The sequence below is a fragment of the Chrysochloris asiatica genome, unplaced genomic scaffold (assembly GCF_000296735.1).
Source record: "Chrysochloris asiatica unplaced genomic scaffold, ChrAsi1.0 scaffold00157, whole genome shotgun sequence".
Classification (NCBI taxonomy): Eukaryota; Metazoa; Chordata; class Mammalia; order Afrosoricida; family Chrysochloridae; genus Chrysochloris; species Chrysochloris asiatica.
In genome coordinates, this window is record NW_006408675.1 from 765181 (window position 1) to 783429 (window position 18249).

At 39.5% G+C, this 18249-nt stretch overlaps 1 protein-coding gene and 1 pseudogene across 1 annotated transcript in view; both read right to left on the reverse strand.

Moving 5' to 3' along the window:
- The window catches only part of NAIP (NLR family, apoptosis inhibitory protein), a 53107-nt gene that overhangs the window by 15760 nt on the left and 19098 nt on the right, over positions 1–18249 (reverse strand). The window contains exons 5-8 of the mRNA XM_006870991.1: positions 14447–14657; positions 8072–8153; positions 6939–6996; positions 4145–6256 (exon numbers count right to left, since the gene is read on the reverse strand). Of these exons, the coding sequence (XP_006871053.1) occupies positions 4145–6256; positions 6939–6996; positions 8072–8153; positions 14447–14657 (2463 nt within the window). The remainder of the gene's footprint in view (positions 1–4144; positions 6257–6938; positions 6997–8071; positions 8154–14446; positions 14658–18249) is intronic.
- On the reverse strand, positions 2292–2764 carry LOC102811806 (annotated as a pseudogene).

The window sequence follows — 18249 nt, forward strand, 5'->3', positions numbered from 1 at the left end:
TGGAGGAAGACTCATTAACAACCTGAGATATGCAGATGATACAACCTTGCTTGCTGAAGAGGACTTAAAATACTGATGAAAATCAAAGACCACAGCCTTCAATATGGATTTCCCCTTAATGTAAAGAAAACAAAAATACTCATCAATAGATCAATAAATAATATCGTGATAAATGAAGAAAAGACTGAAGTTGTCAAGTTCATTTTGCTTGGATCCACCGTCAACACTCATGGAAGCAGCAGTAAAGAAATAAAAACGGTGTATTGCACTAGGCAAATGTGCTGCATAAGACCTCTTTAAAATTTTGAAGAGCAAAGATTTCCATTTGTTGACTAAGGCACTCTTGACCTAATCCACAGTATTTTCACTAGTCTTACATTCATGTGAAAGTTGAACAACGAATAAGGAAGGCAATAGAATATTTGATGCATTTGAGTTATGGTGTCGGAGAAGTATATTAAAAGTATCATGGATTGTCAGAAGAAGAAACAAATCTGTGTTGGAAAAAGTACAGCCAGTATGCTCCTTGGAGGCAAGATTGGGGAGACTTCATCTCTCATACTTCAGACATGTTATCAGGAAGGACCAGTTTCTGGAGAAGGACTCATGCTTGGTAAAGCGACCCTCCACTTTACCTAGTGTGATAGTATGTCCAAAGTATGAAAGATGATGTCTTGCTATCTTGGCTTCTAAGGAGCATTCTGGTTGTACTTCAACACAAATTTATTTTTCTTTTAGCAGTTCATACTTGTTTTCTTTTCTGGCTAAAGAATTTTATTTCAATCAACTTTTAGAAAGGACAAATACATCATTTTCCAACATAATCTCCTTGCTTTTCAAAATACTTTGTCCATCTGTCAGCAAGCTTTCGTATTCTTTTATTAAAAAATATTTTAGGTTGAGTTGCAAGCCAAGAATGAACTGCTGTCTTCACTTCTTCACCAGAGGTGAATCTTCTTCCTCTAAGGGCTGCTTTCAGTGGAACAAACAGGTGAAAGTCAGATGGAGTAAGATCAGGACTATAGGAAGGATGCTTTAACATCTGAAAAGAAAGGTTTTGAAGTTAAAAAAGTTTGGGCAGAGGTGTGTGGAGTTGTATTATCATGCAAGATCACAATGCCCTTGGATAGCAGTCTTCAGCATTTAATTCAAAACTTGTTGTTGTTGTTAAGTGCCATGGAGTTGGTTCCAACCCATAGCAACCCTGTATAGGGTTTCCAAGGAGCAGCTGGTGAACTTGAACTGACAACCTTGCAATGCAAACGGCTTTGTGTCTGGTGCATTGACCCACAGTGCTACAGCAGAACTCTAAGCTTCAGCTTTTTAGTGAGCATCTCACTGGAATGAGCACTGCTGATTGTTGAGCCTTTTTCCTGATAGTGTTCCATTACTGGCCCTTGAGAATCCCAGGAAACTGTAAGCATCAATTTTCCATCTGATTGTTGACTTTTGAACTTTCTCTTGGATTGAGAATATTTCTATTACATATTTTGCCTTTTACTCTCAGGCTTGTAGTGATGTTTTTTCTTTCTTTCTTTCTTTCTTTTACCATTAAAGGTTTTATCCAGTTATGAATAAAAGAAAAATTTACCTTCCTTCAAGTATTAGTCCAAATTTTGTTTGCATAAATGCTTCTGTTTACACATTTCAAAAGAAGATGGAAAGAATACATAGAATCACTGTAACCAAAAAGAAATTGGGTGATTTTCAAATTTGCATATGATCAACAGCCAATGGTACTGAAGGAAGAAGTCCTAGCTACACTGAAGGCAAAGAACAAGGTTCTGGGAATTGACGGAATACAAACTGAAATTTTGTGCCCATGGTACTTTTAATATTCTTCTCCAACACCATAACTCAAATGTGTCAATTCTTCTACAGTCTTCTTTATTCATTGTCCAACTTTCACATGCACATGAATCTATTGAAAATACCACGACATCTTGAACACTTTATAAAGGGATCTTGTGCAGCAGATTTACCTAATGCAATACATTTGATTTCTTTTCTTTTTTTTTTTTTTTTTTGGAAGAAAATAACTTTATTCTAATTAATTCAAACAATTACATCACAACAGCTAGTTTAAGGAAGCCTCACAAACTTCTGTTCCACCCCAAACTTAACTTCACCTCCAAGCTCTCCTCCATGGTGATTGTGAAGCAAGGGGGGTGTTGATGAGGGAGGAGAGGGTTAACTGGTGCCGCACACGTTACACTAACAATTGTAGTTGTATGCTAAATTAAGTTGGTCAGGAAAGATGATTTTCCATTTCTTCAATTTGAACTTCTTGATTATGCTAATCCATTTGCATATCGGCATTGCTTCAGCACCTCACTGAACCCCTCACAGAGCTTGAAGTCACCCTGGTTCTGGGCACACTCCAAAAATTGTTTCATCTCATAGTAGCAAGGGTCAAACTGCTGCTGCTGCTGCTGGTATGCTGGCTGCTTGCCCTGAGGTTCCTGGTAAGTGATGTCAGGCCTTGCTGCGGGCTCAGCTTGACTTCCTCCACTGAAGCCTCCGGTGATGGCGTGGCCCCGCGTGTGCCCGACAGCAGAGCCTATGGCCACACTAGCCTCTGTGGTTGCCATCTGGGCCATCAGACCTGGCTGCCTGGGGGCAGCAGCGGGTGAGCCCACTGCTGAAGTGGGGTCGCTGCTGGTGGGTGAGCAGCTGGGGCTGGCCTGGGGGCAGCTCTCATCTGAGGTGCCGGGCTGGCCGGAGGGGCCACCCGGGAAGTGCGGCTCCGATTTCCACGTGGCATCTTCACTTCGCACGCAGCTGGGGGATTCTGAATACGGGAAACGCTGAGGTCTCAGCTGAGCGACTTCCACGTTTGATTTCTTGATTGTTGCTTCCATGAGTGTTGATAGCAGATCCAAGCAAAATGAACTTTAACTACTTCAATCTTTTCTTCATTTATCATGATGTTATTTGTTTGTCCAGTGATGAGGATTTTTATTTTCTCTTTTTATTTTTACATTGAGGTGCAACCCATATTGAAAGCTGTGGTCTTTGATTTTTATCAGTAAATATTTTTAAGTCCTCTTCCTTTACAGCAAGCAAGGTTTTAATGATTCTTCCTCCAATCCTGATGTCATGTTCTTCTTCATATAATCTAGCTTCTCAGATTATTTATTCAACATACAGATTGAATATGTGTGGTAAAAGAATACAATCTGGCCCAGGGTTTCCTGATTTTAAACCATTCAGTGTTCCCTTGTTCTGTTTAAACAACTGCAACTTAGTCTATGTACAGGTTCCTCATGAGCACAATTAAGTGTTCTGGAATACTCATTCTCTGCAGCGTTGTTCATAGTTTGTCATGATCCATACATTTGAAAGCCTTTGCAGAGTCAATAAGCACAGGTTAACATCTTTCAGGTGTTCTCTGCTTCAGTCAAGATGCATCTGATGTAAGTAATGATATCCCTCATTTCATGTCCTTGTCTGAATCCCAGTTGAACCTCTGGCAGTTCCCGGTCAATGTACTGTTGCAGTCATTTTTGTATTATCTTTAGAAAATTTTTACTTGCATGTGATATTAATGGTATTGTCCTATGATTTCTGCATTCCGTTGGATCACTTCTCTTTGGAATGGGCACAAATATGGATCTATTCCAATTGGTTGGTCACATAGCTGTCTTCCAAATTTCTTGCCATAGATGAGTGAATGCCATCCAGTGTTGCATCAGTTTGTTGAAATTTTTCAGTTTGTGTTCCATCAGCTCCTGGAAACTTGCTGTTTGCTAATACCTTCAATGCACCTTGGACTTCTTCCTTCAGAACCACTGATCGTATCTTGAAATGGCTAAACATCGACCATTTCCTTTAGGTACAATGACTGTGTATTCCTTCCATCTTCTTTTGATGTAGGTCATTCTTTAACAATAATAAATAATTTATGTTCATTAAGGGATTACATTAGATAACATTTTACTTATTTTACCTGAATTTCTTGAAAACCACTCTATTACTCAGGCTTTTGACTAATATTGAGAGGGAAAAAAAAGTTAATGACATTTGATTTTAAATCAGCCAGCATTTATGATCTCATATCTCTAGTAACTTTCCACCTAAAACTAATTGTGAGAACAATAAAATTAGACACCAGAATAGTCATCCAAAATATCTTGAGCTATACCTTCCAACTTGGTTTTCCCTAAGACTTCCAGAGATTCCAGGCATGGCAGGGTGAGCAGCAACTTCTGTTCTGCTACACTGAGCTCAGACTGGCTGATGGAACACTTGGTGAGAGATGTCTTGTACAGCTCAAGAGCTGGGCGGATGCTTTCAATAAAGCCATTGCTGTAGTTTAAATAGAGTTCTATGTGCCGTGAAGCTGAGAAGATTTCCATCAGAACCCTGAATGTTTCCTGGTCCACAGCATCAATATTATTCACGTGTACCTCCAGAACAGGGATCTTGAACTTCTTTGAAGGAAGGTTCCAGTAGCCAGTGCTGATGTCTGGTGGTGCACTGAGTTGTATATCCTGAAAACTCTTTATGTCATCCTCTTGTTCAGCTAAATTCTGCTCCCATTCTTTCATTGCCTCAAAGGCAGAAGCATAGTCCTCATCTATAGTTGGTACCTGTGATTTGTCCAAACATGTTTCTAGGACTGAAAAATCTGGTCTGGGTGATCTTTTCTTTCCTCTTATTGAGACCTGGATGCTCCTCAACAATAACAAGCTTTCTGGGTGGTCAAAAAAGTACTGTAAGTTAAGGACATCCAAAGTCAATGTTCTCCCTTGAAGGAATTGCAAAATAAATGAAGAACATGCAGCAACAGAATTGCTTTGATAAGCAATTTTTATGGCAAGATTCAGGAAGTGTTTGGAAACCAATGAAAGATAACCTTGTGGATTTAGTTGCCACAGCATCCTAAGTGTTTCTATCTTCAGTGACATTTCTGGATGATGCTTTAGATAGTCATCATTTTCAGACATAGTCTCAAATGACTGTTTATCATCCACCAAATCAAGCAAATGAGATACAATGTTTGGCCCTCCTTTTGTTGAAGGATGACTAGAGACATAGTTCAAAAAGTTGCTATAGGGACCTACAGCCTTCATGGATGAGTTTATTTGTTTCAAATAATGATGTCCCAAATCTTGATCTTCCTGTCTATCAGAATCCAGGAGTTCAATCAACCTCATCCCAGCAAGAAATTCTTGGAATGCAGAATTTAAAAACTGATAGACTGGTCTCAGTCTCTGGGCAGTGAACTTGCTCATCAAACACATGACTAGATCTTCATCTTCATCAACCCCTGATTCCATGAGGTCATCATCACTAAACTCCAAGCAAGATGAAAAAAACCCTTTCAAGGCCAGCTCACCACAGGAGGACACAGTTGCTTTGAGACGGTCAGCTTCAGTTTTGTGATTTAAGAAAGAAAATTCCATATAGGACTTGAAAACAGCTACATCATCAAAGGACTGTTCAAAGGGATACCGGCACCAGTTGGCACAGACAGCTGCCACAAAGAGGGGAGTTTTATTAATTCCCTGCAGATTTTCATTCTTTCTAAAATGAATCATGAAGTTTTGCAGACGGGTCATATTGTCTGAAAAGAGGTTCCGTAATATATAGATAGTGTTATAGAAGGGGAATTCTTGGATCTGTAAAATCGTATCTAGGTATCGGCGGATGTCCCTGGCCCTGTTTGTACGGACAGCAATCAGTAAGCAGGTCTTTGATAAGTGGTTTTTTGTAATCAGTTTTTCTATGACTTGGGGGATTGAGCACATTTCTCTGTAGTCATCTAAAAGGAATAACACCTGATTCTTAAACTTCTGGATGATGTTCCTTAAGCACATTTCAGTAACAGATCCTTCTGTCTGTAGTAGGTGGTCACAGATAATGTTGGCCAACCCCTGGTCCAGTCTGACAGAGTTAAGGGAGAGATAGAAGACCAGCCGGAATCTGTTTAACAAGGGACAACATCCAGATGCCCACAGAAGAGCAATTTTCTTTAGGAGGGTTGTCTTTCCACTACCAGCTTCTCCTTCCACACACATGACGGAGTTCAGTTTGGCAAAGACCTCAGGCAACACGACAAGCTCTTGACAATGGTTGCTGATGTGCTTTGAAGAAATGGACAGATCACAGCACAGCAACTGGTTGGTAGTTGGATGGGAAGAGATCTCAAGCAAAGGCATATGGCGGAAACTGGCACTGGTGTAAACTGCTCTTAGTCTCTCATGCAGACTCTTTGCCTCCTGAAACCACTGGGTTTCTCCTTGTGCTGCTTCTGAGGAGACAAAAGAGAGAAGCACAGTTGGAATTCATAATTACATCTCTCTCAATCCAAATTCTGTACACTTTTCATGATACGATTCTGCCTTTACTACGGATATATTAGATCTTCCACAACCGTTCATGGTTCTCAGATAGGGATCCTCCCACTGCGCTATACCAAAATCAGAGTATGGAAAACATGTGCCCAAAGTACCCCTCTTTCCATGAAGAAAAAACATGTGCTTATGAGGTGCATCTTGTTTTTGTTGTTAAGTGCTGTCAAGTCAGTTCCGACTCATAGCAACCTTGTATAGGGTTTCTAAGGAGCAGCTGGGTGAGTTTGAACTGCCAAACTTGTGGTTCAAACTGACCTTGTGGTCCAGTGCTTATCCTACAGCAGGCCACACCAGGACTCTAGGGGCATCCATTCATATTTAAAAACCTCAGAAAAAACCCTTGCTGAGTAGTCCCTTTAAATACCATTTTCTCAAGGCTGCTAACAGTGAGGTCTTTCATTTGCCCTGGAGATGTGAAAAGAACCATGACTTTTCTCTCCTGTACAACTCTCCTCATTTCAATATTGCTCCTCCATTAGCAACTCTTCCCAAGTGTACAACTGGTCTTTGTTTTCAAATCCTCTACATATAGATAAAATGGCACGTATATAATCCCATGTGCTACTTTACCATTTTTACCTGGTGTTGCAGAACTAACTGCTACTGAATCTTCAAGATTGCTTTCACTTATGGTTTCCTGTTGGGGGAAAATGTTAATTGTTGTTAATAATTGCTTTATTAAATAAAAAATCAAATAAGAGGTTGAGGCATCATGTTAGAACTGGGCCTAAAAGTCTTCTAAATATAGCCCACTCTCAAATATTTATGCTGCTAAAGGGGAGGAATATTGCAAAGATGAAACGAGAAATAATCTACAAGTGTGCATGACCGTGTGTTCCTGTAAAGTACACCTATGGATTCCATGGGAGCATAAGGTAGTGGATACGCTCTAGGAAATCACAAACTTGGCACCTGGAGCAAATAGGATCCTCCAAAGGTCTTTAAACACAGCCTAAATGTAGCTTTTAATTATATTTTTCAATATTATACACTGGGGAAATATGTCCCCAAACTTTTCCCTCCAATCCATTTTTCAATTCACAAATATAAAAGATGATCCAATTGAATAACAGGTTGTTCTGTCTTCTTTTTGTGGGATGACAAGCGTATCTAACATACAGCCTAAAATAAGATGGTATGTGTATAGGCATTAAATTGATAGTGGCTTGTGTACGATTTCTCAACGTAAAGGGCCAAGCTATTATCTGGGTTTATGGTTTGGTTGGCCATTTGCTTTTGCTAAAAAAAGAAATACAATAAAGTTTTCCCAGTCCTGAGAAAGACTAAGTAGTAACTTAGGGCTTACTGCCTTCAAGGGAAGATCTTAGATGGAATCCAGATACCTGGGATGATGTTGTTGTTGAGTGCCACCAAATCGGTTCCAACTCACAGAGACCCTGTATAGGGTTTCCCAGGAGCAGCTGGTGGGTTTGAACTGCTGACCTTGTGGTTCCCAGTCCAATGCTGATCCTACAGCGCCACACCAAAAATCTACCTGGGATGCTAATCAGCTCTAAAAGTAAAGAGCCTGTGCTCCAAAGTAGAAGGGATTACCCTGAAGTGAGGTATCTCATCTAGGTTACTGTGGTAGGGGTTTAATAGATATCTGTAGAATTTACTTATTGATTTATGATGCGTAACTCTCATTTAAAACCCACTTGCAATCATGCAATCACGTTCTGCTAAAATAACAAAGTGATGTTGTGTATTACCATTATTTCAGAAAGTTTATCATCGCTGGGAAGATAGGGAATCACGTCTGCAGAGGACTTCGTATTGTGCAGAAATTGACAACTATGCAGAAAATATAAAATTTATAAAGAGAATTATAAGCAATTAAGCAGTTGCTCTAGATATTTAAAAACGTTACAGATTTAGTAACAAGAATTAAGAATAAAACTAACATTTTCAGTACTTCTGTGAGTCTCATTAACACATAAGACATTTAAGCTGTGGCTCTCAGAAGTTCAAGGGCATGGTTTATAAAGTAATGGTGGGGATATCCAGGGAATTGAGCGGAATGAGTATGTATTAAGCATTCATCCATGAAACCAAATATATTGAACCTAAAGAACCAAAAATAAAGATTTAAACTCACTCTATGGGTCCTAGAACATAAAAAGAACGTTAGTGGGAAAACTTTGTCTTCTCAAGGTGACCTTTCAAACTTTCTGTTCAGCTCTTTTACCTCCTCATTTCTTTCATTTACTTTAGCATCTCTACACTGAAGCGCAAGTTTCACAGTCTCTTCTGACATCCATTTTGGTCTTTCTTGTCTTCTTAATGACCTTTTGCTTTCTTCCTATATGATGTTCTTCATGTCATCCCAAAATTCTTCTGGTCTTCGGTCTTTAGTGTCTAATGCATCAATTTGTTCTTCAGATCATCTCTAAATCTGGGTGGGAAATATTTAAGGTCATATTTTGGCTCTCATGGACACTGTCCTGAAAATTGTATGTTGAAGCATTATGAATTGCACCAAAATATTGTCAGATATAGTGCTGGAAGATGAGTCCCTCAGGTTGGAAGGCACTCAAAATATGACTGGTGAAGAACTGCCTCCTCATAGTAGAGTTAATTATAATGACTATTAACTATGATGGTTATTGTTGTTAAGTGCTGTTGAGTTGGTTCCGACTCATAGCAACCTTGTGTACAACAGAACAAAACATCACCTGGTCCTGTGCCATCCTCACGTTTGCTGTTACACTTGAGCCCATTGTTGCTACTACTGTGCCAATTCATCTCCCTCTTTTACACTGCCCCTCCTGTTTACCAACCACAATATCCTCCTCTAGGGACTGGTCCCTCCTGACAAAATGACTGAAGAATGAGGGACAAGTCTAGCCATCTTTGCTTCTAAGGAGCATTCTGGTTTTACTTCTTTCAGCACAGTTTTGTTTGTTCTTCTGGAAGACTTGGTACCTTTACTATTGTTCTCCGACACCATAACTCAAATGCATCAATTCTTTGTCCAACTCTCACATGCATGTGAGGCTACTGAAAATATCATGGCTTGGGTCAGGAGTACCTTAGTCTTAAAACTGACATCTTTGCTCTTGAACACTTTAAAGAGGTCTTATGTAGCATATTTGCCCAATGAAATATTTTGTTTGATTTCATGATTGTTGCTTCCATGTGTGTTGATGGTGGATTTGAACAAATTGAAGTCTTTAACAACTTCAATCTGTTCTTCATTTGTCATAATGTTATTTATTGGTCCAGTTGTGAGGATTTTTTTTTTTTTTTTTTTTACATTGAGATGTAACCCATACTGAAGGCTGTGGTCTTCAATCTTCATCAGTAAGTATATTAAGCACTCTTCACTTTCAGCAAGCAAGGTTGTATCATCTGAATATTTCAGGCTGTTAATGAGTCTTCCTCCAATCCTGATGTCACGTTTTCTTCATATAATCCAGTTTCTCAGATTATTTTCTAAGCATATGTATTGAATAAGTATGGTGAAAGAATACAGCCCTGGTGTACATCTTTCCTGATTTTAAACCATTCAGTGTCCCCTTGTTCTGTTTGAACAACTGTCTCTTGGTCTATGTACAGGTTCCTCATGAGCATGATTAACTGTTCTGCAATACTCATTCTCCACAATGTTGTCCATAGCTTGTCATGATCCACACAATCGAAAGCCTTTGGGTATTCAATAAAGCACAGGTAAACATCGTTCTGGCAAAATTAAATATATTTAAGGATACATACATAGTTGGTAAACCCATAAGAGAAAACAAATGAATAATTCAAACTTCTGGATCATGTTTATCTCTGATTTGGAGAGGCAAAGATATAATCAGAATTAGAGTGGGAAGGGCACACAGGGCCTGCTTGTTGTTGTTGTTAGGTGCTATCGAGTTGGTACCAACTCATAGCAACCTTATGCACAGCAGAACGAAACACTGCCCGATCCTGGGCCAACCTTATTATTGTTGCTGCATTTGAGCCCATTGATGCTGCCACTTTGCCAATCCATCTCACTGGGGGTCTTCCTCTTATTCTCTGACCTTCCACCCTACCAAACATGATATCCTTCTCCAGCGACTGGTCCCTCCTGACAATAGGTCCGAAGTATGAAAGACAAAGTTTGGCCATCCTGGCCTCCAAGGAGCACTCTGGCTGTACTTCTTACAACACAGATCTGTTGGTTCTTTTGGCAGCCCATGGCACATTCAATATTCTCCTCCAACACCATAACTCAAAAGCATCAATTCTTGAGAGGGCACATATATAAAAACAACCACACTTGCAGATAATAACCACTTGACATGGCTTTAATGACTAGATGATCAGAACTCAACTAGAAGAAGAAAGAAGATGAAAAAAAGAATAATCTGATATAATTTGATGAACTTGACCTACACCTATGAATGCAGTAGCTCAAAAGAAGGAACAAATCTTTACAGTGAGGATCATTCCTACCCCCTCCATACACAGAGTAGACAGGGATGGGCAACTTAAACATTGGCTACTCAAAATGGGGGGGCAACAAAGGCAAGAAATGACTGGCTTACAAGCTTTCAAGAGGGAACCTAGATCCAGAGGGCATGGAGGAAAGTAGAATCTCCACTGAGTAGTATCCAATCTGTCTGGGCAGGGCTGATAAAAGGAGATGCAGATAGGTCTCTTGTGATATAATAGTGAATAATTGTTATCAGGACTGATTGTGAGTGTTGGAAATGTAAAGGTAAATGTTTTATAGCAAGGAGGGGAGTGATTAACTTTTCAGTCTAGGAGCAGAGGTCCCTGGGACCATCAAGGAAGAAGAGCAGAGAGGGGGACCCTACCCAGGGAAGCAGTGATACCAGAGATGGAGGCAGAGACGATGATGTGGAGAGATGGAGTGGCTGGGGACTTTAGACCCAGAGAGGGAGAGGGGCTGTGTGCTGATGACTGGGGTGGGGGTGGGGGCAGGCTTGCAGGGTATACACTTTGGTTGGTTGATGATGCATGGAGGGGATTGTAACCATGGAAATGAAATTATATATGATAGGATGAATGTAAAGCTAATGTTATCCCATGCAAACTATCACATAATTCACAATAAAACATTAAAAAAAAAAAAAAGCATCAATTTTTCTATGGTCTTCCTTATTCACTGTCCAGCTTTCACATGCATATGAGATTATTTGTTATATTGTGGTGGCTTGTGAGTTGCTATGATTCTGGACGCTAAGCACCAGATAGATATTTAAATACCAGCAGGGTCACCCATGTTGGACAGGTTTCAGATGAGCTTCCAGACGAAGACAGACTAGGAAGGAGTGACGAACTACTTCCGAACATTTAGTCACTGAAAACCTTATGAATAGCAGAGAAACAGGGCCTGCTAGCGCACTCATAATGGCACATATCTTAACTTTAGGGGCAGATTCAGATGTTTCTTTTTATCGATGCCCTTTATGCCATACACAAATGTCTTAGGTACTTCTTTGTAGGCATCTTAATTTGCAATTTTAAAAAGAGGCAGAAAAGAGTAAAAAGCTATACAAAAAGGGAGTTGATAGATTCAATGGAAAGTGCTGAATAAAACTAAACTACATCATAGCTAATTCTTTTGGAATGAAAGAACATGCCTCTACTCGTCTCATCAATTTATCACATACTATATACAGTCCTGGTGTTGTGCTGCGGGTTAATGTGCTGGATTGCAAGGTTGGTTTGAACTTCAAGGTAGGTGATTAAAGCTCACCGGACACTCCTTCAAAGCAACATCCTCTTTGTTAATGTTAGGTGCTATCAGGTCCATTTTGACTCATAGCAACCTCGTGTAACAGAGTAGAACTGCCCTAGGGTTTTCTAGTCTGTCATGTTTACAGACACAGGTCACTACATCTTTCTCCTGTGGGGTGGCTGGATAGGTCCAAACTATCAATCTTTTGGTTAGCAGCCCAGTGCTTAACTGTTGTGCAGTGCAACCAGGGCTTCTTACATCCTCTTTATAGTCTTACGATTAGATGACGTTCATTTAAAAACCTGCATGCAAATTTTATAACAACAAAAAATAAACCTTGCATTTATTATTTCTTGCTAAAAAACCAAAAAACAAAATGTCTCTTATTAATTACAAGTGAAAACAACAAATTTCTTCTTGCAATTGACTATTTCTGAAGAGTTTGCAAGATGAAAAATGAATAGTTTAAAGGCTCACACAGGTATTTCTTCATGAAATGTTAAACACTGGAAATAAATAGAAAGTTCTAAATGCTTCAAGAGGAAAAAGAGTAGTTTGCAACCATACTGCTTAGTCAGAAAGATGTGAAATGTCTCAATAATAACATTAGAAGCTATTAGAAAATGTAGCAATGCCTCTATAATTTGGAATTAAATTGATTTCCAACATAGAATTCTGTGCCCAACTGAACTACTAAGCAAATGTGAGAAAAGGGGGAAAAAGTTATACATATGTGCAAAGTAAAAAATTGATTCTCCTATGTAATCTTTCCTGAGGACAGTGGAAAAGTGGTCCATTAAAATGAGGGAGTAAACCAGAAAGGGGATAGTATTAGATCCAAAAACTTTATCATAGGAGAGAGGCAATAGGAAATTCCTGGGATGACCTTGAAAAGCGAACACAGGATCCCAGGATGACTATAAATAGTTCATCATGGAGCAGTTCAGAAGTCTTCAAAAGATGTCACTAAGATGAAAATTATGGGAGACCTGCTAAGTCTGAATGAATGGAGAGGAGATTTGAATACATGGAAAATACTGAAGATGATTTGTTGCTAAGTACATTTAAAAATTAAGCAGATGGTTATAATAAAAATTTAAAAAGAAACATACTAGGGTACTCAAAAAAAAAAAAAAGTACATGAAAAAAATGGAATTAAAGATAATGGAATTTTTCCACAAAATTTTTGAAGCACCCTCATACAAATGTGGGCAGGATGTAGAGAAATTGGAACCTTCATATAATTTTGGTGGGAAGTTACAACATAGAGTTACCATTGCTGCTCTTGTTGCTATGTTGATGCTGAGTCGGTTCTGACTCATAGTGACCTTATATAGGGTTTCTGAGGAACAGCTGATAAGTTTGAACTGTCCAGTGCTCATCCTGTGGTGCCTCACAAGAACTCCCAACAATTCCACTCATTGGTATATACTCAAAAGAAGTGAAAACAGGCATTCAAGCAAATACTTGTATGTGAATGTTCATAACAGCATTATTCACAATCACCAGAAGGTGAAAACAATCCAATGTCCATCATCAGATGCACAGTAAATAATTGTGGTACATACATAGAAAGGAATGAAGTGCTGATACATCTTACAATATAGATGAATCTGGAAAATATCACACTAAAAGTATCCTGAAAGAAGCAGAGACAAAAGATCATATATTCTATGTATATGAAATATGTTGTTGTTGTTGTGAAGTGCCGTTGAGTCGGTTCTGACCCATAGCAACCCTGTATAGGGTTTCCGAGGAGAAGCTGATGAGCTTGAACTGCTGACCTTGCAGTTCAAACGGCTTTTGCAGTCTGGCGCATTAACTCACAGCGCCACATACACAGAATGGGTAAATCCATAGAAACAGAAAGCGAATAGGGAATGACTGCTTAATGGGTACAGGGTTTTCTTTTGAGATTATGAAAACGTTGTGGAATTAAACAGGGGAGGTGGTTGTACAAACATTGTCACTATACTAAATGCCACTGAATTATATATTTGAAAATAGCTAATTTTATGTTATATGGATTTCAACTTAACTAGAAAACAAACTATACAAATCTACTAATGAGCAAGACAATCATTACATCTTAGGAAAATAAAAAGTTGTGTAGGGAAGGAAAATATTATAATTTGCTACAAGGTTCTGTTATGCATAGTATTTATATAGTCTTGATGATATAAACACTGAATATTGACCAAACCATAACTATAGAGAGAAATAGGGTCTATGGGAAGGGCATTATGGGATCAAGGGGTTGGGTTGAAAGAGACAACACTCATCCTTCATAGTAGGAAACAGAAGAATAGGCAAAGACTTACTAGAAGTTGAAATATGAGAGACATGAGAAAACATTTGTAAAGTGTATCCAAATTTATAGATAGTAAACATTCATTCCGAAACTCACTTGGGAAAATTTTTGGTATGATCTTCTAATGAGTCATCGCTTTCCTTTGACTTGTCCAAACATCCTTCACAGGAAAGACATGGAACAATGTCCTTTATACCTAGAAACCAGGAAATTCTATCAGTGACACTGGCATGAGCAAATAATAACCACTGGGCTTTTATTAACAAAATCCCCACTTGTATCTTCAATTGGTATTTTGTGACAAAATCTGCAGGCAATGATGCAATAATCTATGAGAAGCTCTTGTCCCACCAATAATGCAATAAGCAAATAATTATTTTGATGAGCATCCTCAACTACCTCACCCCTTCTATCGAGAGAGAGGTCATGTGGATCAAAATCTAGATATCGCTGGAACCAAAGCTCCAGGAGGGGAGAGACTTATGTCTGTTTTGAACACTAATGAAGCTGATGAACCGAGAACAGTACCCAACATTTAATAGATACCCAATAAGTACTTTTTGTTGTTGTTGTTGTTAATTTTGTGGGTTTACATGGGAGAACATTAGTTTTACATTTATCCTATCATATTTCGTTTAATTGCAATGATTACAATCCCTCTATGCATCATCAAACAACCAAAGGGTACATCCCACAGGCCTGCCCTCCTTGGCCATCAGCACATGGCCCCTCTCCCTTCCTGAGTCCAGTGCCCCAGCCACTCCATGTGTCCACTTCATTGTCTCTGTCTTCATCCCTGGTGTCATTGCCTCTCTGGGTAGGGTCCTGCTCTCTGCTTTTCTCAATTGATGGTCCCAGGGACCTTCGCTCCTAGGCTGCAAAATCAACCACTCCCCTCCTTTTGTCAAAAAACATCTACCTCTACATTTCCAACCCTCACAGTCAGTCCTGATGGCAATTATTCACTATTGTACCACAAGAGTCTGATCCCTGTTTCCTTTCACCAGCCCGGTCGCAACAGATTGGAAATCATTCACTGGAGGTTCTACTTACCCCTGCCCCATCTGGAACTAGGCTCCCTCTTGAAAGCTTGTAAACCAGTCACTTCTTGCCTTGTTAGCATCCCCACCCCCCTTTTTGGGTAGCCAATGTCCACCACTCGTCTGTCAGTTTGTCATATTGTGGTGGCTTGTGAGTTGCTGTGATTCTGAAAGCTATGCCAACAGTATTTTAATTACCAGCAGGGTCACCCATGGTTGACAGGTTTCAGAGGAGCTTCCAGACAAAGACAGACTAGGAAGAAAGAGTGACAAACTACTTTGAATATTTAGTCACTGAAAACCTTATGAATAGCAGAGAAACACTGTCAGATATAGTGCCAGAAAATGAGTCCCTCAGGTTGGAAGGCACTCAAAATGTGACTGGGGAAGAGCTGCCTCCTCAAAGTAGAGCTGACTATGATAAAGCAAATGGAGTAAAGCCTGTGGGAGAAAAGCCTGCAGGACTTTCATTTGCAGATGGGGCACAACTCAAAATGAAGAGAAACAGCTGTAAACATCCATTGAAAATCGGAACATGGAATGTATAAAGGATGAATCTGGGGAAATTGGAAGCTGTGAAAAATGAAATGGAACACATAAACATTGATATCTTAGGCATTAGTGAGCTGAAATGGACTGGTATTGGCCATTTTGAATCTGACAACCGCATGGTTTACTATGCCGGGAATGACAAATTGAAGAGAAATGGTGTTGCATTCATCATCAATAATAACATATCCAGCTCAGTCATGAGGTACAAGGCTGTCTGTGATAGGATAATATCCATGCTTCTACAGGGAAGAATAGTTAATACTACTTTTATTCAAATTTACGCACCAACCACTAAAGCCAGGATGAAATAGAAGAATTATACCAACTTTTTCAATCTGAAATTGATCAAACATGCAATCAAGACGGATCATTACTGGTGATTGTAATGCAAAGGTTGAGAGCAAAGAGGAAGGATCAGTAGTTGGAAAATATGGCATTGGTGATAGAACTGATGCTGGAGAATGCATGACAGAATTCTGCAAAACCAATGATTTGTTCATTTCAAATACCTTTTTTAGACAGCATAAGAGATGACTATACAAATGGACCTCACCAGAAGGAATACAAAGAAATCAAATTGACTACATCTGTGGAAAGAGATGATGGAAAAGCTCCATATCATCAGTGAAAACAAGGCCAGGGGCATAGTTTGAAACAGACCATCAATTACTCATATGCAAATTCAAGCTGAAGCTGACGAAAATGAAAACAAGTCCACAAGAACCAAAATATGACCTTGAATATGTTGCTGTTGTTAGGTGCCATTGAGTCGGTACCGACCCATAGCAATCTTATGTACAGCAAAATGAAACACTGCCCATTCCTAGGCCAACCTCACTACTGCTGCCATGCTTGACCATTGATGCTGCCACTTGGCCAATCCATCTTGTTGGGGGTCTTCCTATTTTTCTCTGACCCCCCCACCTTATCAAACATATATACCACCTGAATTAAGGGATCATCAAGCCCCATCTCTACCAGGTTACTTGTTCTTGTAATATTCAATCGGATTGCTGTTATTATTTCTGATTTTTTTCTGCTGGTCTTTCTTCACGAAGTATCTTCTGTTCTTCTAGCTGCTCCAGGCTGGTCTACTAGCCCTTTCCAGTGGGAATTTCCCACCTCAGACAATTCTGGATGGGATTCTGGTTTTCACCTATGGTCTTATGCAATGCAAAAGCTCCACAGGAGGCCTCTTTCACTGGGCAACTTCTAGTCCCCTTTAAGGTATTCCATCAGTCATAGGCTGAAGACAGACTTACTTTCTATGGTACTGTTACTGACTATTCCTTACACACCCAACCAAGTGTCTACTTCACAATGGTAGGCAAGGGAAACCAAAATTCAAATGACAGCTGAGCATCTTAACATGATTCCCCTCTTTTACCCATTCAAACCATACCTCAATCCCTGTATCCCAAAGTCCTGTTGTTCCAAGGTTGTGCATATATCATTTACCTCTGTCCCACTTAGCGTATGAGAACCTGCATAATTGTTCTCCCATCTGCCTTGTTTTTCCATTCCCCGACCCCTTCCTGTGTATTGCCCTCTCCCACCCCAGCCCCCAAGCTCTTCTGTGTCTATTCCCTACCCTGTGCTTTATCTTCCCCTCCCTCCCTCCCCTCCTTTCATCCCATACATCCCAGTGATCAGCAATTATTTATATATATATTTTTGTTGTTGTTTGTTTGTTTTTCCCTTTTAGGGTGGGTACTTTTTCTTAGTCTTTTACAATAATGGTCCTATGCAGTATTTCTCCTTTTGTTACTGACTATGTTGTTCTTCAAGGAAGCATAGTATTCCATTGTGTGTACGTACCACAGTTTGATTATCCATTCTTCAATTTATGGGCATTTAGGCTGTCTCCATCTTTTTGCTATTGTAAATAGTGCTGCTATGAACATTGGTGTTCATACATTTACTCATGTTATGGCTCATATTTCTTGTGGGTAAATACCAAGTAGATGAATTGCTGGGTCATAAGGTATTTCTATTTCCAACCTTCTGGGAACTGCCATATTGCTTTCCAGAGTGGTTGGACCATTTTGTAATTCCACCAACAATGTAGAGGGGTCCCAGTCTCTCCACATCCTTGCCAGCATTTATTGTCCTCTACTTTTTTTCTTTCTTTTCTTTTTGCTGTTATTGCTGGTGTGAGATGATATCTCATTGTTATTTTGATTTGCATCTCTCTGATGGCTAGTGATCATGGACATTTCTTCATATGTTTGTTGGCTGCCCAGATCTCCTCCTTGGTGAAGTGTCTGTTCATGTCCTGTGCCCATTTTTTAATTGGGTTGTCTTTTT